Source organism: Amborella trichopoda, chromosome 11, assembly GCF_054954075.1.
Source record: "Amborella trichopoda isolate Santa Cruz 75 chromosome 11, AtrichopodaSantaCruz75HAP2 v2.0, whole genome shotgun sequence".
Classification (NCBI taxonomy): Eukaryota; Viridiplantae; Streptophyta; class Magnoliopsida; order Amborellales; family Amborellaceae; genus Amborella; species Amborella trichopoda.
In genome coordinates, this window is record NC_142346.1 from 17,578,231 (window position 1) to 17,600,075 (window position 21,845).

At 40.8% G+C, this 21,845-nt stretch overlaps 1 protein-coding gene and 1 long non-coding RNA gene across 3 annotated transcripts; one reads left to right on the forward strand and one right to left on the reverse strand.

Annotated features, from left to right (window-relative positions):
• Positions 1-56: 56 nt before the first annotated feature.
• Positions 57-21,127, forward strand: CPSRP54 (chloroplast signal recognition particle 54 kDa subunit). 2 transcript variants are annotated; one of them, XM_006855051.4, is made up of 15 exons: positions 57-330; positions 500-632; positions 2,689-2,756; positions 3,292-3,393; positions 3,668-3,820; positions 3,886-3,963; positions 5,273-5,398; positions 6,036-6,138; positions 15,574-15,674; positions 18,668-18,805; positions 18,985-19,128; positions 19,297-19,372; positions 19,874-19,959; positions 20,086-20,211; positions 20,705-21,127. In XM_006855051.4, exons 1-15 carry the CDS (start codon positions 127-129, stop codon positions 20,813-20,815), a joined length of 1,749 nt encoding a protein of 582 aa, XP_006855113.1. In that variant the 5' UTR covers positions 57-126; the 3' UTR covers positions 20,816-21,127. The 2 variants fall into 2 exon arrangements, with proteins under 2 accessions (XP_006855113.1, XP_088708246.1); XM_088852120.1 differs by lacking the exon at positions 500-632.
• On the reverse strand, positions 15,659-19,687 carry LOC148779786 (uncharacterized). Its single transcript, XR_016044608.1, has 2 exons — positions 19,600-19,687; positions 15,659-15,845 (listed from the first exon to the last, which is right to left on the reverse strand). It is a non-coding gene; the product is annotated as an uncharacterized LOC148779786 (long non-coding RNA).
• Positions 21,128-21,845: the final 718 nt, after the last annotated feature.

Below are 21,845 nucleotides of genomic sequence, written 5' to 3' on the forward strand. Positions count from 1 at the left end.
GCGCTCTGAACTTTTGCGTTGTAATATGGGCATTTTTGCCGTTTTCTTCCCAAATTAATTCAAAGGGACCTGAGTAAAAATTGAGCGGATAAAGCCTCTTGGCCACTGCATCTCTTCTCTGCGACCATGGAAGCTTTTTCCATGGCTACACTTGGTTCCTGCCATTTCTCTGCATCATCGCTTTCTTCCTCTTTAAAACTACTTACCCCATTTTCTCTGTCTACAAACCCCAATGGAAGCTTTTGTTCTCCGAGAAACCCTGAAAGACCAATCGCCTCATCATTTCTCTCATCTCTCTCGCTTGGGTCTTCATCAAGGAACACATTCACAGTAAGTTACAGTCTTCTTAGACTCATTTTTGCAGAATTTATGGTTTATTTGTTTATTTTTGCAGTTTGATTGACACCCAATTTGAGGATTTTGGATTCATTGCTTCTTGTACATGATTATGCTTACTTTCTTCCAATTTACGTTTTTGGTTCCTCGGGGTCTTTTCTAGAGAGAGATATGGGGCTGGGTTTATAGCAAAATCTCAATTGTTAAGAAGGAAAGGCGTTTGATTGTGAGAGCAGAGATGTTTGGCCAGTTGACGAGCAGTCTAGAAGCTGCCTGGACAAAACTCAGAAAGGAAGGTTAGATATTCACGATTTAAACGTATTTATTCGTTTATTTATCAGTTTAAACGTGTAGGATTTAGATGGGTTCCAGTTTTTGTTTTCCAATTTAGTTATTCAAGACAATTATGAGAAAAGAAATATAGCCTTGAGATCATAATATAACTTACGATGAAAGCCACTCGGACCCAGCTAAATTACTCAGCCTCACCCAAGTAACCCCTGTGCGACAACTCTGGGTATTTAAAAAAGGGAAAATATCTCCATATCCTCTTTTTTTTATTTCTTGATCAGCCCAAGATTTCAAAAGATATCTCTCTCACTTTAAACCTATTTTAAACCTATTTTTTAGCCTAAACAAATGCAAAAAAAACATGCTCTTTCTAACTAATCCTTTCTCTTTTCACTTATATACCACAAACTTCTCTTTTTCTCTCTCTACCTGTATCTCTTACTCTCTCTCTCCTCCCGTGTTTCTCCAACTACCTCTCTCTCTTCCCGATAACCTCTTACCTCTATGAAATCCAACTCAATCCTTTCTCTCTCTTCACTTATGTACCCCAAACTTCTTTTTTTCTCTCTCTACATCTCTTACTCCCTCTGAAAACGTGAAGAGAGAGAGTGGGAGGAGACAGAGTGAGGGGAGAGACAAAAGGGGTGTGGGAGAGAGAAATTTGGGAGAATGGCTTTTTAGAAAAGGCATGTTTTTTTAAATTTGTTTGACCTAAATAAATATGTTTAAATTAGCTTAGGGGGTTGGAAGAAATAAAATCTACTACTTTTATGCCTTAATGCCTTAAGATATCTTTTAAAACCTTGGGTCTCTTGTTTAATGAAACCTAAAAATAAAGGGTATAGAGATATTTTTTCTTTAAAAATTTTTCAAAAACAAAAGGGAAAAATTGTAAAAAATCGAGTTCTTACATGATTTAGATCTATTTGGCAAATATTTGGTGAGTGTTTTTTTGCGTAATCACATTTTTATGTTTTTCGTTTTTTGGATTTTTAAAATTATGCCAAATCGTAAATTGGATTTTTTGAAATCCATGTTTTCTCTACTTTTTTAACCTTGTTTTGTGTTTTAGGTTTGAATTTACTTTTAATACATGATTTTTATTTTTCAGAATTTTCTTAATTTTTTTATGACCTTTTGCCCTGTGTTGGACTCTGCCGAGTCCTCAAGCCTCAGCCAAGTAACGGGCCTCGGCCAGGGGGCAAGTTCCCTTGCCAAGGCGAGTGCCTGTACAATGATGATGAATATCTTAAATTCATTTGGACAGCCTGCTACTATAAAGCACTTTATGCCTTTCATTAGTTTCATTTTTCTTTTTTTCTTTTTAATTTTATTTTCTAACCCACAAGAAATAGAAAATTATGTTTTATTTCATCTCATTTTGGACTTCTTTCTTCATATAATTGTCTATGAAACAGACTTTTGCATTTTTGATTCAGCCAGTTTCATGGCAATTAGATGTTCAGCTTTGATTACTAAATTGATCTTTCAGAGAATTTTTTGTTTCCTTCTCTAAACTTCCTCAAGAACATTCAATCCCGCAAGTTACTGGCCTTGTGCCATTTGATTGCCAAGGTGGCTAGAGTGAAAATTTCATGTGATTGATTATGAGATGGATAAACCAAAAAAGTTTTTGTGGTTAGAGTTAAATAAAATCACCATCCCAACATTCAAGGCTCGGAGCACTTTAGATGCTCAACTGTAGGGTTTTGATCCTTATAATGGCTAATCTCAGTCCTCACATTTTCCTACCTATGTACATGAGGTTACGTGTAAATTCCAAGAAAATGGTTTCGTTTTGAACATGATTTTTTCCCTTTAATGGTTGGACTTGTAATTTGTGTATCATTCAAGGAATAGCTTTTAGAAATTGTTTTTTAGAAATTGTAAGTTACAAAGTACTTATTTTTTATGACTTTCATGGATAGATTTGGCTATTCTGTTTCTTTTAATATCTTGGTATATATCCATGTCTAGAGTATTATGTGGTTTTTTGCATCTTTTCTTTTTGACATTCAGATCAACATTTCATTATATGTAACATTTCATGTTGTAATCCAGATGTTTTGACCAAGGACAACTTTGTTGAGCCTATGCGAGAGATTAGGAGAGCTCTTTTGGAGGCGGATGTAAGCTTTTGTTCTCTTTATTAATAATATCTAAAGCAAAAAAAAAAAAAGAAGGAAAAGTTTACATAAGGTTGTAACCTTAAACTGTAGAATTAAGGTGCACCTCAAAAATCCAATGGACAAGGCTATTTTGATGTTGAAAAACCCTATAATTGATCATCTTGACATTGAGATGTAAGGATATTAAAAAAAGAAGAAGAAGAAGAAGATTTCAGTCCCAAAATAGTGCATCTTGGAACACATTATTTGGACCGTCCATATTCAAGATTTTTGCATGTTTATAAATCTAATTGATCTGAACTAATTTTAGAATTTAAAATTTTATAGTTAGAGATGAATATATATTTTCATGCCATCCTAAGAATTTCCAATGAAGAACTTACATCTTAAGACAAAATATAGAGGTGCGCCTTACTTTGATTGTTTAAGGTCACAACTTTATACAAACCACACCCCCCCCAAAAAAAAAGGAAAAAACTTATAACTACACGAAAAGATTTGGTTTTTCTATTCGTTTCGTTTATAATGGGTTCAGGTAAGCCTTCCAGTTGTGAGGAGATTTGTTCAGTCTGTCAGTGATCAGGCAGTTGGTGTTGGTTTGATTCGAGGAGTGAGACCTGATCAACAATTAGTGAAGGTAATTGTGGTAACATTGTAATTTTTCTCATAAAATTGTGACCCTCCTTGTTCATATCCTATGCAAATGGTGTATGGCACATGGTACCCTGGGACCTTCCACCATCTATTCCTGTTGATGGATAGTGGAGATTAACTCACGTGAGCTTCACTGAGAACCACAGTTGATTTCCATCTTTGCTGGAAATACAATATACTAGTTTTATGTATACTTTGCTAAAATATTATAAAATCACATGGCTAAAAGTGCCTTCTTGGTTGTTGCTTCATTGTAGATTGTGCATGATGAATTAGTAAAACTAATGGGTGGAGAAGTATCTGAGCTCGTTTTTGCAAAGTCGGGTCCTACAGTTATACTGTTGGCAGGTTTACAAGGTGTTGGGAAGACTACTGTTTGTGCTAAGTTGGCCTTGTATCTCAAGAAACAGGTGAGATTTTCTTCAATTGTTCTCTCTAGATGAGCGTGGTATTAATCATGTGGTTTGAAGTATAGGGAAGGAGTTGCATGATGGTTGCTGCTGATGTGTATAGACCTGCAGCCATTGATCAACTTTCTATTTTAGGTGAACAGGTATGATGAAGTTCTCAGCAATACTCTTTAGCCATAGTTATAGTTTCATTTCACAACATTGAATATTTTGCACATTTCAACTGATTATCATATAAAAAAAAATAAAGATCGAGTTGTGTGTGTGAGTGTGTGTGTTTGTGTGTGAGTGTGTGTGTGTGTGTGTGTGTGTGTGAGAGAGAGAGAGAGAGAGAGAGAGAGAGAGAGAGAGAGAGAGAGGTCATATGGACAAGTTGAATTTGATTGCATACCTCACGTCTTGTGGAAAACTCCGAGATCACGTATGATACTATGACACCTTATGATGAGTTTGGTGTGGGCCTGTTGTGTGTGCGAGAGAGAGAGAGAGAGAGAGAGAGAGAGAGAGAGAGAGAGAGAGAGATCATATGGATAAGTTGAACTTGATTCATTCCTCGCATCTTTTGGAAAACTTTGACTTCACATTTGTCATCTTATCAGTGGAGGTGGTTTATTTTATTTTATTTTGAGAGAGAGATCACTTGGACAAGTTGAATCTGACTTGATGTCTCGCATCTTTTAGAAATTGATGCCACACCACACAGCTTATAAGAACTGTAGTTTTACTTGAAAATGCTTGATTTAATTTGATTTTCTCCATATTTAGTGAAGATACCTTCATTGATTATAAACATTGTACGCCATGGTTCTTATGATGCTAGCTTGGCCCTCATGGCCAATAGAGGTCACTATTTGTATTAATGACTTCACCATAGACGAAGTAGGCTGTTTGATCTCTTGGGTGTTGGTATTACTCAATTGTACGACAATATTGTAACTTGTACTGAGTAAATTTATTTTGTAGGCAAAGTTGAATTCCTTAAAAAATCTTTTGTTCCTCTGCACTTCTTCCATTTAGTAAAGACAAACAAATCATACATCCTAGAAAACTGCAACGTAAGAGACATTTAGTTTTTCTTTGGTCTTTATTTGGACAGTAAAGACCAAATGCTATGTTTCCTCCATTCTCAATCAGATTACACTGTAATTCCCATGTTTGATTGGAAAAACTGTAATTCCCATGTTTGATTGAAAGTGGTGCCCACCAAAACAAGACAGGTCCAGAATGGATTCCAACTCGCTCTCCATCATTGTTTATTGTTTCTACGGTGATGACCTCAATGAAATATGGTCTTTCCATGCTCTATTGGATTATATTATACTTTCTCATCAAATATTCATGCAGCTCTACTTCAGTTTGGTCCTTTTGTTTTTCTTCATTCACTAGGCTTGAAATATTCTGGCATAAGAGGAGATCCCTTTCAGCTCATATTCATTTATGAGCTTGTGACAGGTGGATGTGCCTGTTTATACAGCAGGAACAGCAATAAAGCCATCAGAAATAGCTCGACAAGGTCTCAAGGAGGCCAAGCAGAAGAATATTGATGTTGTGATTGTGGATACAGCTGGAAGACTGCAAGTGAGATTTTTTTTTCTTTGATTTTGATTATACTGATTTCAATGGCTTTATTTTGTTTATTGCAATATTACATAAAACTTAGCCCAGTATTAGGGGACTTGCTCCCCTCCCTCGTCCTAAATGTACTTATGTTGTCCTCCACAACATCACTAATCTGTTTATATGCCATCGGATGCATATTTCTTTATTACTTTCAAAAAAAAAAAAACAACAAGAAGATAATAAGTAGGCGGCTATACTATAATAGAGTAGAGCTTAAGATATAAGTAGGCCGGTCGAGAGCTTGGTAAGCAAGCTACCTTCTCTTCCATCTCTGCCCAAGCTACCTTCTCTTCCATCTCTGCCCCGCTTCCATGTGGGCAGAGACCCCTGTAGAGAATGAAGAGGGGCCAACGATCTTCCTCTCAATAGTGCTTTTTGGGGCTCCACTCTCTCCCCAAATTGATTTCTTAACAAAAAAATGATTCTTTTATCTTATCTCCTACCATGTGAAGTTTGAAGCGACCTCTAGTTTGTTTTGACGTTCTATGGTATACTTTTATTTATTTATTATTATTTTATTTTTAAGTTCTATGGCTAGTTTCTCTTTAATTTTTTGAGATGATCTATGTTGATTACTTCCGTTATTTATGATTAGATAGACAAGGCCATGATGGATGAGTTGAAGGAGGTGAAACAGACATTGGATCCCACTGAAGTTTTGCTTGTGGTAGATGCAATGACTGGTCAAGAAGCTGCAGGTAGCTTGAAATACAAACTTTCTGTTGTGAGACCATGTGCACTTTTTAATGTATACATCACATATATATGCTATGTTTCTTTTTTATATGTATTTGTTCATACTTTAGTTCTCATTCACAAAGTCTCTTATTTTCTTTTCTTTTGGTTAAGGGCTAATATTGTTTTGTCATTCTATAGCTTTTTGTAAACCTAAATGTATTTTTTGTAATTTATTTCTATTCTAGTTTATTTCCTATCTAATCATCATCATCATCATAATCATTTTAGCCTTTTGCCAATTAATTGGGGTCAGCTGTCTTTCCTATCTAGTGATGATCATTATTCTTGAGCATCAATTTGGAGGGAAATATTTGTTCGCCTCATAGTTAAGGGAACCTTGTGGGTATGCTGACGATCCCGCTCCAGAAACTCGATCCCACGGTTCCTGCAAGGGAACTTATAGGGACCCCATTTTTTCGATTTTGAAATCTCGCTCCCAAAAAAAGGGGACCACATTCCATCCATCAGTGGTATCCGGTTCGATTTCGAAATAGGTCCCCGCTCCTATCAACCATGGTCCAAGGTTTTGGTACATAATCTTGGGTTCCATGTTTGTGGATTCTACTTTCATCAACGGATGATACCAAGTTAGAGATTGACATTGTCCGACGTTCCCATTATTTAGGAGTCAGAAGTTCCATGTTGTTAAAATCCAGTCCCTTTTTCGCATAGTACGAAGTTTAATTATTTTAGATTCTTAATTTGAAATAGGCATAATCTAGAGTGACCCATTTTTTTATTAAGTCCTATTGTGTAAGCCATCCCTCCTAGTTGTGAGAATATATATTATTTAAAATCTTATATTTATGGTCCTATTGTTTTAGAGTCGTAAATCTGATAATAGTTGTGAATGAGAATATATGCTTTCATTTCAAACTTTAAAAAGCTTCGTTTACGTCAGTCAAAGAGAGAGAGAGAGAGAGAGAGAGAGAGAGAGAGAGAGAGAGTTCATTTTGTCCTCTTGTCCTTTCGGAGAGCTAGACTTTGAGAAACAGTGGAAGCAGAGGAGACAACATTCGAAGAAGATGACTCTTGAGTGGTAGGATTCTGGATTGCCAGGGACTTATAGGGAATGGTGCATGCCAAACTTGTGCCATGACCTGAAGATATAGTGGTCATAAGAAAGACTGACTTATAAAGCTACATAATTAATCCATTGTTATTCACGCAAACATAAATAAATCCATTTTCAAGGGCAGGGACACTTGATAAGGGATTCCTGATAAATGGCAATTGCGGACCTCGGGGCCAATCAGTTGAGGACCTTGATTCCTATACTTTAAGAATCTCGATATTAGAACAGGATGAATCCCATTATATGACATACTTAAACCTCTATTTCTTAACCAAAGGAACTCATACTAGCTACTTACAACCTCATTTTTGTGTATAGTGGAGCTTAGATTCCTGCTAGTCAAAACATCGAACCCCATTGACATTGGATCTCGCTCCCATAAACCTAATGATCTCGCTCCTTGTCTTGTTCCTTGTACGAACGCTGATCCTAACCCCAGGGAGCTTCCACTATAAGGTGGTTCGGCGAATCCCGAACTGATCCTGCTCCCGCCTCCAACAACTATGGTCTGCCTTGTATTGATTTTAGTTTTGTTTAAAAATTGAGAAATCATATAAGAGGACCATTGCAGTAATAATGCTATGTTGAAGATGGGGCAACCCAAGCATGCAAGCTTAATCTGAAAATCTGATTTATTCCTCCTTATTATCAATTTCATTAGCTAGTCCACACACAAAAGAAGATTCTCAGGAACTAGTGATATCAAGAATTTCCATTGTAACATCCATGTCCTCTGTGGAGCATGGGAAGCCCTGCTAGCCCATCTTATCTCATTCAGTTCCTTTTTCTATTAACTCTTAGAGAATGATGCTACACAGATTCTATGCCCACTATTCAACTTTTATTCGTTTGAATTGCTTCTTCTATGTGTCTTCATTTATCTGTTATTTCTTTTAGCAATTCAGCTTTCATGAGTTTGAACTCTGAATCTGGTTCTCAATTATTCATATTGAGAATAAAAGAAGAAAGACTTTCTATAGTGGTTGAACTTTCTCCTTATGCAAAGCTTATTTAATTTTTTTTTGAATATCTTAACTCTATTAACTATAAAGATAAGTACAAAGGGATAAACATAAGGAAGGGGCTGGCCACCCACAAACGGGTTCTGACTTGAAAAATAGACTACCCACAGATGGGTGCCATATATAAAATTCGCAGTTAGCCAAAAAAATGCTTTATAGTGACATTTTAACAACAAAAAAGGGTAAGAACCAATATTGAAGGAGGGAGCGCGTGCTCAAAAAGGTGCTCAAACGGTTCCCTGCGTGATAAGCAGATTGGCTTGAGAAAGTGAGGCGGCTGCATTAGCGAGGGTGTTGGCTTCACCATTAGCTTCTCTTCAAACGTCTCTAAGAGATATGAGAGATCCTATTGAGCTGTGTAATTTCTTCAAAAATATTATTGAGTCTCTAAGGCCAGGAAGCTGAGCCTGAGGCCCAGGAGATAACACAGAAAGAGTCACCTTCGATAATGAGGGATTGGCCCCAAGAAGGATTGAAAATTCCTTAGTCCTTCCCGAAGGGCTAATGTTTCCGTGATGATAGAATCTGAGTGCACAATCGGGAGAGAGAAGGAGAATAGAGTAGTGATGTCTTTGTTGTGAAATAAGCGTCTTATACCTACTGAGCTAGGGTTGCTGAGAGAGCATCCATCAAAATTTAATTTGATTTGGCCCTCTTTAAGTGGTCTCCAAAGGGATGAACGAGGTATTTTGTGGGTGTAAAGGTCAGAATGGTAGGCCAGCTGTGGAGAAAGTCAGAGTGTGAAAGTTTTTGAAAAGGTTGTTGTGGGTGGTGCAGAAGATGTTTGAGGATATAATCCTGTCTGTCAAAACTTCTATGGTAGAATGCCGTTGCATAAAATTCTGGTGTTTCTTTCATTCCAAATGACCCAAAAGTTGGCAGCCACTGAGGCCCTCCACAACAGTCTACTAGCCTTCGACCAAAGGGGGGAATAAGGCTATGCGAGAGAGTTGGGGAAGGTTAGGTGGAGTTACCCACTGCCAATGGAAGAGTTGGAGGTCGGCCCAAAGGGAAGAGGTCAACTTGCAATGGATAAAATGGTAGGCGTTGCTTTCCTCTTCTTCGAGACACATGATGCACTGTCGGAGATTTGGAGTCCCCTCCTTTGCAGTAGATCCACTGTGAGGGCTCTCTCAGAAGCAACAATCCAGCTGGAAAACTGGTTTTTGGGTTGAACCAGGGGAGCCCAGGCTTTGGTCACAATGGGAATGGCCAAGGGTTTGGGGGTGGGCTAATGCTGAGTAGAAGGAAGCCACCGAGAAGCTCTAAGAGTGGTTGGGGGTCCAAATGAGATTATCTCAGCCTTGAAAAGGGAGGAAGGTTGAGTTTAGGGTGGCAAAGAGGCTTAAGAAGAGCTGCACTTCAGAATCAGTTGATGGCCTTTTAACGTTGGGGCTCCACACCCTCCTGTTGCCCATAGTCTCAAACTGAGATTCCATCGTAGCATTGGGTTCTCAGGCCAGCAGGAAAAGGTTGTGCTGTTGTTCCTTCAGAGGAATATGGTCCAACCAAGGGTCGAGCCAAAACAGAGTTTTATCACCATGCCGAGGCCTGTATCTAATCTCGGACCGAAAGTGGTTGTAGGAGCGCAATAGGGATTTCCATATTCCAGGGGAGTTACTATGGCCTCTTTGGTAGGGCACCCAAGAAATGTCTGAATTACCATATTTAGAATAGATCATTTCCTGTCAGAGGTGGTTACTTTGGGTGGCAAGGCGCCATCACCATTTTCCAAGAAGAGCCTGGTTGTTGTCTTTGAGTTTGCGAATGCCCAGGTCCCCTAGAGACTTGGTTTGTAGACTTTTGGCCATGAAATAAGATAGATTTTCTTGCCCCATCGCTCGACCACGGGAAGTTCCTCATGACTTGCTCAAGGCGGAGGGCCACCGAGGACGGCATATGGAATAGGGACATCTGAAAACTTGGGATGCTAGAGAGGGTGGCTTTGATGAGGATAAGATGACCCGTCGATGATAGGAATCTACCTTTCCAACCCGCCACCTTTGTCGAATTTATCTATAATGTGGCTCCAAAGGTTTGAGTCTAGGTTTGCCTAGGCATAATGGTAGGCCCAAGTAAAAGGAGGGCAACCCATGGGAAGAGCAGCCCCATCGAGAGGCTAGAGTTGTAACTAGAGGAGGGTCCACTGCCACACCGAGCATCTTTGATTTGGCCATATTCACCCCAAGGCCCGTGGCCACCTCGAACAGTTTGAGGAAGAGGTGGAGGGACTCCAGCTGTTCGGAGGAGGCCTCACAAAACAACAAGGTGTCATTAGAATATTGGAGGTGGGAAATCTGTGGACTCGAAGGGCTAATTTTGAAACATTTGAGCAAGCCAGCTTAGTACATTCTCGAGATCAATCTGCTGAAGATTTCAGCGACAATTGTGAACAAGAATGGGGAGAGGGGGTCTCCTTGGCAGAAACCCCTAGAGGAGGGGAAGAAGCCTTCGGGAGAACCGTTGATTAGAATGGAAAAGAAAGGGCCTGAAACATAGCCTCTAATACAGGTCCTCCATAGGGCCCCAAAGCCCATACAAAGAAAAGTTTCGTCTAGGATGGACCAGTCTATGTGGTTGTAGGCTTTCTCCCAGTCGAACTTGATGATCAGTCCAGGGTATTTGGCGAGATACCTAGAATGGATGGCCTTATGAGCTATGAAGGCCCCATTGATGATTTGTCTATCTTTAACGAAAGCTCCATGGGTGGGAGAGATCACCTAGTCTAGAACCTCTCGCAGCATTGAAGCGAGAACTTTAGAGAGTATTTTGCATGAGCTGTTGGTGAGACTAATCGGCCTGAAGTCTTTGAGTTCTTCTGCCCCTTCGACCTTAGGGATTGGAGCGTTGAAACTGGAATTCATTGCTCGATGGATAATCCCTCTGGCATAGAATTCTTGGAAGAAGGCGAGGAAATACCCCCTAAAAGAGTCCCAAAAGGTTTTAAATATGACTATTAGGATTTCGTCAGGTTTCAGGGCTCTATCTTGGCCAAGGCCGGAGATGACCTTGAGGGTCTCGGCCTCCTCGAAGTTGCGTTCTAGCCAGGCCACCAAGTAGGGGGGCATGGTTTGAAAGGTCAGGTCTTCCATGGTGGGTCTCGGGCCCCCTAGAAACCTCAAAAGGTTATGGAAGTAGTCAATGACATTCTCAACCTCAGGTACTTGGTCGAGCACTACTTCCCCACCTTTAATATGGGTGATTGTGTTGTCCCTCCTCCTGCAGTTGGCTATTATGGGGAGAAAGGCGGTGTTGAGATCACCGTGTTTGAGCCATTTAGCTTTGGAATGCTGTGACCAATATATTTCCTCGTTCATAAGTAAGTGTTAGAACTCTAACTTTGCTTGAGATCGAGTCATTCTCTCTCATTAGCTGAGAGCAGGTGATACTCCTCAGTGGAATCCCATTGGTGAATATCGTGGAGGAGGGATTTTTTTTGGGTATGAAAATTGCTGAAAGCTGAGCACTCCAGGCTTTAAGGGATCCCTTGAGTCGTTGAAGATCTCTTTGGAGGCGGTATCTTCCTTGGATTTGGTTTGAGAAAGAGGTCCACCAGAAGTGAATGAGGTTGGGAAGATTATGTTCCTCTAACCAAACCAACTCACACTTGAAAGGCTTGGAGGTGCGAGGGGAAGGGGAGGTGTCCAAGAGGATTGGGCAGTGGTTGGATATGGGTTTGGGGAGGGCGAGTGAATGGGTTGTTGGGAAGGCAGCATCCCAGTCCAAGGAAATGAGGTACCTATCCAACTTAGAGAAAGTGGGGTTGGCAGAATGGTCCGACCAAGTAAAAGAGGCCCCTTGAAGTGGGAGGTCGAATAATTCTATCCGCAACATGAGATCAGAAAAGTCCGTCATCAATTGGGAGATGGAGGAATTGGAGTTCCACTTGAATGACCATCGGGTGATGTTCAAATCCCCGCTAATGCACCAACAGTGGGGGGAGGCCCGAGCCTCCCTATTCAATTTCTCCTTGAAACTGGGTCTGAGAGAGGAAGCATTGGTACCACATACAACTGTAAATTTCCAATTGAAGGCATCGACCAATCTCACAAGGGAGATGGAGACCGCGAAGGCATATATGGTTGAAGAAGTGATATTGTGGAGGGTTGTCCCAAATAACCCAGATACCCCCAGAGGCCCCTTAGTCATTCAATGACACCCATTGACAAGGTCTTGACCCCAGATTTGGTGAACAAGAGGGAGGGATGGGGCGGGGCGTTTAGTTTCTATTAGAGCCAGGATGGCAGGGGAGTGTAAGGAAATTGAGGATGTTTCTGCATTTTCTACAGTTCGCCCAAACCTCTAATGTTTCCATGTCAAAATCTTCATGATGGATGCCCGCGGGGGGGGGGGGGGAGGGGGGGGCATGTCTGGAGGATTGTCGGGTTGACTGAGGATGTCCCCTAATCTAGGTCTGTAGCATAGCCATAGTTAATCTAAATGCCAGGTTTACTAGCTCTCTTTTTCCTTTAGAAGAAATCTTGGGTTGACGGTCGACCTCTGGGAATATCAAATCTTCGAGTCCTTGGGGCCACTGTAGCGAAGTCTCATAATTTTCATAACTTAATTGAAATCCTCTTGGGCATTATCCAGTGCCTCGACGAAACTAGATCCCACAGAAGTGGGAGACGTCTGAGATGTATAACTGTCTGTAGAGGGGCTGGGGCGTGAGGATTAGGGTGCACTGACTGTGGCACGGGGTTCATCTTGGGGGGAGGAAAGCCCCAAGGTTTGGAGAGTGGGTTGAGGAGTGGGCGAGGGGAGGGCTGTTGGTGGTGGAAGAGGGGGACTGGGGTGGGACTGAAAGAGGGGTGCATAGCAAAGGGTTTAAAGAGGGCATACTCATAGCTGTGGGGGTAGGGTGAGGCTGAAATGGATAGTAAAGCCTACTATGGAGGGCTGAGGGGCTCTAAAGGGGATAGAGGGATAAACTAGGTGAAGGGAGGGGGGGGGGGGGGGGGGGGGGGGGGGGAGGCCACTGGAGGAGATGGAGCCAGGAAAACGGTGAGAAAAGGAGAGGTGCGTCATAAAAGAAGTCTGTGGTAGAGAGGGGGGTTTGGGTAAGCACTGGTCTCAATGGTGGGGGGCTAGGGAGTAGAAGGGGGGGTGGGGGGGACTCCATGTTTAGGGGTGGAGATGGAAATGGAAGGGGGAATGGAGGATAATGGAGGGCAAGGGGGGGGAGGAAGAGTTGAGGACCTTGAGATCAATGAGAGGTGGAAGGGTAGATGAAAGCTCTAGAGGAGGGGGTATCTCCTTTGGCTGGTTGTCAAGCAACGTTGGGGTAACCTGGGGAGCCTCGACGTATAGAGGAGATTTGTCAAGCCGTAAGGCCACTGCCACAAGAGGCACAAGGGTGAGCAACGATTGAAGGGAAGCGACTTCCAAAGGTGTGATAGCGGACGCAGGGGACGAGGGAGGGGGGGGGTGTGTGGAGCGGGGTGAGGCCGAGGCAATCTGCTTGCTGTTCGAGTCGTGGGTGGATGGGGGAGGCAAGAAAGGGGGGTGGAAGTGGAAACTGAGGGGAAGGAGAGGGAGTAGGTGAGAATGTATGTTGGAGGGAGGAGCGAAGTCTTTGGCTGGGAGTGTTACACTTGGAGGAAGAGAGGGGAAGGATAGGGGAGGAGAGAGAGAAGGGGGCGGTGGCACAAGGAGCGATGGGGTTCAGGATGGACGATCGAGATTAGAGTTGATGGGCACGTGGAGAGACTAGGATTGGCAGGGTGGGAGGAGACCGGTGCATTGTAGGATGATGAGATGATGGGGAGGGACGAATGGGAGAGGGTGACAGTAGGCTAAGGCCAGGGTTGTGAAGGGGGCACTTGAGAGGGTGACTTTTATTGGCCCACCAGAACGAGGGGAGAGGCTGGTGACATGTGGATGGAGGGGCTCGAGGAAGGGACGACTGAGCAGGCCAGAAGCAGAGCATGGTGGGCGGGAGGCAGAGAAGGCGTGTTAACCAAGGCTTCCACATACCTTCCAGGGTTGCGATGGGCTCTTTTCCTTCGCCTTCGGGGTACAGTAGTCCACCCCTCTGGATCAGCCAACTTACTATGGTCAGGTTTGCGGCTCTTGTGTGGCCCACGATGGTGGTCCTGGAAATTGCAAATTGCAGATGGTGAGGCTGGTTACTAGGTTAGGGTGATGCGAAAGAAGGGGCCTTCAATAACGAGCCAGAGGAAAGAGGGAATAAAGTTGAGGTCCACAGTATCGATGAGGATCTGGATGGATCTTAGGGGCAAGAATTCTAGGGATTTCCGCTGGATAAAAATGAAGTTCCCACAAATGTCACCAATAATCAAGTCGATTGATGCCAGCCTTGCAAAGGGATGTGAGCGACCCGAAGCCACATCCTTTGGGGACGAGTAGCTCCATGCTTAGTGGTCTACCGGGAGAGCAAAAGAGAAGCTCCTTTTAAAGAGGGGTTTTTCCATTGTGGGGCTCTGTCTGAGCTAGCTTTGGAAGGGAAGAAGAATAGAAGATCGCCGCTCGAGAGAAGGTGGAAGCCAAGGTTAGGCTCATCCCAGAGTTTATGTGTCCACCTTTCTATACTTCTGAAGTCATCTTTGTAAAGGGGGGGGGGGGGGGGGGGGGTGAATCTCCCTGTCATGCAAGATTGTGGGGACTGGGTTTGAGCTGAGATGTGTGGTCCACTGATGCGGAGGAGGTTGGGGGTGGTAGAACAGCCAGGGTAGGATTGGGGGGGATAGGGGAGCATCTAATGGAATCAGAGGTAGGTAGAGAGGGGATAGTAACAGGTTGAGAGGGCAGCAAGGTAGGAGGGGGAGGGATGGAGACTTGCCTGTGGTTAATGGGGAGAGAAAGGGGAGGGGCTTTGGAGTGGATGAGATGGGAATAATTGTGGTACAGCGGAGGGAGTCCCAGACAGGGATACGCCCTGGCTGGGTTCGGCATCAAAGCGTCTCTCTAAAGGAACTTCAACCCAGGAAAAGTTGCTAATCAAGGACTTCAATCCAACACAATGGAAAGTTCTTAACTCCTTAAAGTTGGGTCAGCATGAGATATCATAATCCCAACCTTTTATGAAATGGTAAGTGAAGATAAATTGAGAAATTCCATAGTGCTCTGCACAACTTACCTTTATGCAAACGGTAGAAGTCACCATTTTTGTTTGATTTCATTGATTATGTAGCAAACTTGACTTCCATCTCTATGCACTCTGATGTTTACAAGCTTTAGATGGTGGATCAGAGCAATGGAAATATTATTTTTATGTCATGTTATACAAATTTGCAGATCACATTTGTATTTGAGATTTTTTTCTTTTGCTTGTGTAGCATTAGTCACAACATTCAACATTGAAATTGGAATTACCGGGACCATTCTAACAAAACTGGATGGAGACTCTCGAGGTGGAGCAGCTTTGAGTGTCAAAGAGGTTTGGATTCTCATTATTATAAGTTTACTTTTGTGAATATTACAGCTTCCATAAAAATCCACTGTTGTTGTTGCTTTTTTTTTTGTGTTACCTTTTCCATTGCGTAAGGCATTCAAAGCCTTAAAACAAGGGCTGAGAAGAATAGCTCAGTGCTAGTATATATTGCCAAACCTGAAAAAAAAAAAAAAAAAAAATGGGACAAAAAAGAAGAGAGAATTAGTTATTTAGTAGCACTTGTCCTTTAGAGAAAGAAAAAATGGCAGCACTATAGGTATAGAGTGAAGATCCTCTGCCCAACTATAGGTATAGCTCTAAAGCCACTGGATTAATTTTTCACGCCATTTGAATCCCATGTGCATCTCAATAAGCAGCGAAGAAAGTATATCTTAGTTATAATTGATTTGTTATTCTTAGGTCGCTGCCCTTTTCTTATATGACCATGAAATTAAAATTGCAATTGGGTAAATTGAGCCAGACTTTTCCACCAAATGAAAATCTTGAAAAGGAGAACTGTCTTGATTACTTACCACAAGAAGAAGAAAGTACCATAAAAAGAAAGGAAGGTGGTGGGAACAAATTTCCAATATTATGAGAGAATCTAATTGGTTGAATTGTCTTTTTTAATAATTATTTTAACAAGGCATGGCTGGATTTTTGGAGTAACATGCAAACACTGGAAATTGGAAACCAGTATGTGATATGTAGAATATAAATTAACCGTGGCATCTCAAAGGGCATCCACTATAAATATGAATATTGTTGGAAATTTTGGCCTTTAAATGCCTTGAGATCGTGTGAATAAATATTCTACTATGGATATTCACTTTCTATTGGGATTGTTGGTTGATTGACCTTGATGTTGGGCAGTCTATGGGCCAAGGCCATTCCAAAACCCTCAACCATGGGCATAGGCACTACTGTTGAGGGTTTTAGTAGGTCATCTCTTGTTGAGGTAGGAGAGATGCCCAAGGATGATAAAGAGAGCTGGAAAGGGATTTTTGTGTGGTTGTGGGCATATGAGGCAAAGGGCCAAATCCTCAACAACCACCGCAGGACATGTATGCATGATAACCACATTCTGAGAAGTAGTCCTATAGAGAGGGGATTGTGGTACATGTTGATAAGAGAGTGTACCCCTTGCACTTTAGTAATATGTGTCCATTTGCATTCTTATTGATATGACTTACTCTTGGTGGGGGAACCTGTAATCCAGGCACTAGGTTGTTGGTGTTGCTATTTATTGTCTAGCATGAGCCCCTGCGATTGACTGTGGGTCATGGGTTCTGTTGCTTGGTTTGAGAAGGTTGTTGTGGATCATGAATTCTAGCATAGGTGGAGTGCCTCTGAAATGTCACTTATTCTTGACCCAATGGTACCAATCCACTTCTAGTTTTGTATTAATTGTATTTCAAATTTTTGAAATGTCAAAAATATAAATTTGTAACCTTATTTATGAATCTGTGATTTTTAAGAATTTTCAGAATTTTAAGAAATTTATTTTATGCACAAAACCCCTAAAAGGGTCATTCTAAGATTATAAAATTGTGTGGGCCGTTTTGGGACCCACGTGGGGGCCAAGGGCCCAACCCCACACTTTGGGGCCTCACATGGGGAGGATGTGGGCCTCACTTGGTCCACATGTCCAACCTTAGTGTAGAGATGCCCCATGGTATTATGTCTTTGTTAAGGACTATAAACTTAAAGAAAATCTTAATATGAGATTTATAGTTATGAGAATATTTGATTTTGAAAATTAGTTGGAATTTTACCTTTTACTTTGACTTTGAATTTGTAATGAAATTAGTTTATGATAGAAACAGTTCTAATTATGTGGGACTATTGAAGACCTAATTCTAGTCTAAGAAGAAGTAGATATGGGTCAAGGATCTGAGGGACAATGGTTCTAGGATTCCTCTTTGACCATGATGAGCGTTTTAAGGAATGGATGGTTCAGATTTAATTCTTTCATCCTAGAACTCCTCAGTCAAATTTGAGTCCCATTAGAAGTTGGCATACCCTAGGCCATAAGGCCTATTATAAAGGAGGGACCCCCCTCTGTTCTCATCATTTATTCTTGCAGAGACCTCTCTCTCTCTCTCTCTCTCTCTCTCTCTCTCTCTCTCTCTCCTCTTTCTCTTCTCCACGCCATACTGTCTCTGTCTCTCTCTCTTACTCTAGCCACTTCTATCTTAGGATAGGTGACACCCCACCTAGTAAGGCAGGGCCACAAGAGGGTGGCATGCCTCCCTGGCTAGCCTGAGAGGAGGCATGCCCAGCCCAGTTTTTTGTGGTGGTTCAGTTCTAAGGGTTGAAAAGAAACCCTAGTTTGTTCATGCGCTCAGCTACGTTGTTGTGAGAGTGTATTGACATAGGTGCTCAGATATGGAGGACTTCAAGCAAGGCCAAGGATTGCACCATCAGTCTGGTATTCGGGTGTGAGTTGTGCTACATTCTGCGGGGTGACTAGGGAAAGTTTAGATAAGTCTTCCCAGCTTTTTCTTATTCATTTTCATTTAATTCTCACTTTATTGTTCTTGATATCTATTGGTATTCAGATTTCTATTTGAATTAGACTTGTACTTGTAATTAAATTTAATTTGAGTATTTTGTTTTTCTTTGTTAAGGCAGTAAGAGTCAAGATCCATATTTAGATTTTATTTTCAGCTTCCGCTGTATATTTTGGCATTGTAAGTAGAATTACCCTAATGTTAATAAAAGAAAAAGAATAATTTTGAATTTACACCCTGGATTACCCTAAAACAAAATTGCACCCCGGAAATCCTACATAGCAACTACTTTCAAATGCCTCATCAATTTACATTTATTATTCACTGTTCATCAATTTTGGATGCCACTAACCATGCTCCATGGGTTTCTTATGAAGAAAATGTGCAACTTCTCTTTTGGTAATCATCGTTCAGAAGTTTTCTTTGATCGATCAAGGGAATCATGAAAATTCTTTGATCTTCTTATGCGGTGATTATCGCTTGTAGGTTTCAGGAAAGCCAATAAAGCTTGTAGGGCGTGGTGAGCGTATGGAAGACCTCGAGCCTTTCTACCCTGATCGGATGGCTGGGCGTATATTAGGAATGGGAGATGTTCTGTCATTCGTAGAAAAAGCACAAGAAGTTGTCAGTTACTCTTTCATTTTCGTTTTTTTTTCCTTGTCTTTTTGGGTAGTTAGCAGTAGCATTTGAACTTGGGATCAGTGTTGCAATCACCAATCTCTTAACTTATAAGCCAAAACTAAATCCTTATTTTAAATTTTTGTCTTTTCAAAAGGAGTAATGATTTTGAATTATGTTTGTAGATGAGACAAGAAGATGCTGAGGAATTGCAGAAGAAGATAATGAGTGCAAAATTTGATTTTAATGACTTCTTAAAGCAAACTCGTGCTGTTGCCCAAATGGGTTCGATGACCCGTGTCATTGGAATGATTCCAGGCATGGCAAAGGTATCATAATATGAAGATTTTGAGGTTCAATTTAATACCTAATGTGAGATTATTTGTTCTATTGAATTGTTTAGTATGTCCCTTTCTTGACCAAGATATTAGCTCTCTCTTTCTCTCTCATATCTTCTGTTAGATAAGTAATTCTTGACATTCTTGTAATGGGAACAGGTAACCCCTGCACAAATTCGTGAGGCAGAGAAAAGCTTAAAAATAATGGAGGCCATGATTAATGCCATGACACCTGGTTTGTTTCACATCAGTATCATACTACAGTATCTTGTGTTTACTTAGTATTGCTCAATGCCTGCTCTGGTTTTGACATAATTTTCTAGAAGACTAATTTTCTAAAAGACTTTGTAAGATTGCATTGCATTGCATGACACTCATACTGTCCAATCATTCGTAAACATGCCAGTCCAATCATTCGTAAAAATGCAATATAATGCATGCGTGCTGCCATTTAGGCGTTACCTGTTGAAGTTTCCAACCAAATGCAAGGTTTCAAGGTTTCTTTTTTTTGAGTATGGTAGCCATTGCCAGTTTGGGATCTTAGTGAATTGGCCCACGATGCCCCCCCGCCCCCCCCCCCCCCCCCCCCGCACCCCTCCCCTGCCCTGCAAGTCAGTTTGTCAATTTTTTCAATTGTTAAACTTCAGGGCATTCAATTTGATCTGTTTTTTGTGCATGTGATTGCATTTGTTCCATTTGACCATTTAATTGTTTCCTTTTCATACCAAACTTGCAGAGGAAAGAGAGAAACCTGAATTGCTGGCAGAATCCCCTGCTAGGAGAAAGAGAGTTGCGATGGATTCTGGGAAGACTGAACAGCAGGCATGTGCCCTGTCAATTGCTTCTGTTTTTTTATTTTTTGTTTCTACAAGCGAAGTGAGAAAGAGCTAAGCTTGAGGTTTAACCAAGACAAGGTAATTAAATGTTTGATTTGTGTGATGGTAACAGGTAAGCCAACTTGTTGCTCAACTCTTCCAAATGCGTGTACGCATGAAAAACTTGCTTGGAGCCGTGGAGGGGGGGTCTATTCCTGCACTAAGCAATCTTGAGGAATCACTCAAAGCAGAACGAAAGGTTCCTCTCTCTCTCTCCCTAGTAACAGCTGTATGCATACATATGTACATGCATGTAATCATGGCCACATGTGTACATGTTTGTGTATGCATATAGACAAAAAAAACATACATCCGACAATTTCATGCACGTGGTATATGCATGCACAAGCTTGCAATAATACATACATACATGTATGTGTACATACACGTTTGTAGGTGTGTATGCATGTCTGTAAATCACACAAATGCATAGGAACATGCACATAAATTCGTGAATATTAGGAAATGTGCCTACACAGATATGTCATATGTGCGCCTTGAAGCACGCACATGCATGTAATACATGATAACACATTCATGCATTCATGTATACACCCATGTGCAAATATGCTTGATTTCCATAGTACAAATAGAGTACAATATGAATGTAAAGATGCTTGCTGTTCTTATTGTCAAATGTTGGTTTGATGAACTTATAATTCTTTTATTTTATTACTTATTAAATTGGTTAGGTGCCTCCTGGCACTGCACGAAGGAGAAGGAACAAATCAGAAACAAGGAGACAATTTGCCGATTCAGCTTCAGTGAGACCTGGCCCTAGGGGATTTGGTTCAAAAACTTGATGTTTTCTTTTCCCTTTTCTTTTTTTCCTGCTTAAACGTGAGCTTTTATTTGAGTAATTTCTTGATTTTATAACTTTTTAAGTTTCAATGACTTTCTCAAAGTCTTGTTTTGATTCAAAATTTAGACTCTTGTAGTTGTAAATTATCATACCTAACTCTCTGTCTCAACATGTAACTAGGACACATCCAATGGTTCTTGTTGCATTGACATGCGGAAGATAAGACATGCTTATCTGAGATTTAGAAAAACATGTTCTTGATGTTTTCTTCGTGGAATGCAACCACTAAAAAAGGTATTTGAAAGTTGCTTAATTTCTTCTCGCCCTCTTACATGTTCCCTTTGGGGGATTTTACTAAGACATCGACTATATTGCGTAGAACCCCAATTCTGTTGATTTTATGCTGATATGCGTCTTGGGATTATTAAAAAATGGGTGGGGTTTGTTTAAGGCTGAGGCTCTAAACAATCAAAGTAAAGCACACCTTTAAATAGTATCGAAAGATGTTATTTCAGTGCTGGAAATTTTTGTGATGGTTTGAAAATTTATTTATGTAAAGCTTAAAAAATAGTGTAGATTGAGCAAATTTATAAACACTTGATAATATTGAAAATTGATGGCTCCACAAAATACATTAGAAGCTGTACTATCTTCAATACTTGAAATTCATATTATTTATATAGAAAAAGATTTCTTAAGCTACTAGCTCTCAGCCTTCATATCTTCATCGAGTGGTTCAAAATTCAGATTAAGATGAAATTTTGGGTGTATATACTTAACACTATTGCACACCATATGAAAATATAGAACAATTATTTTCAATTATTGAAAGTGATCAAATTACCTTGTTATTTTTCACGGGTATTTTGGTTATTTTATATTTTAAAAAATATTTGTGTTATATTTTTTATTGCGCATTCTATTTTTTGAGTATACACGTCCAAAAGTTCATTACGATTTGATTTCTAAAAAAAAGATTAAAAGTAAGATGGTAATATGAATTTTAAACCTCTCAATGAAGATTTGACGGT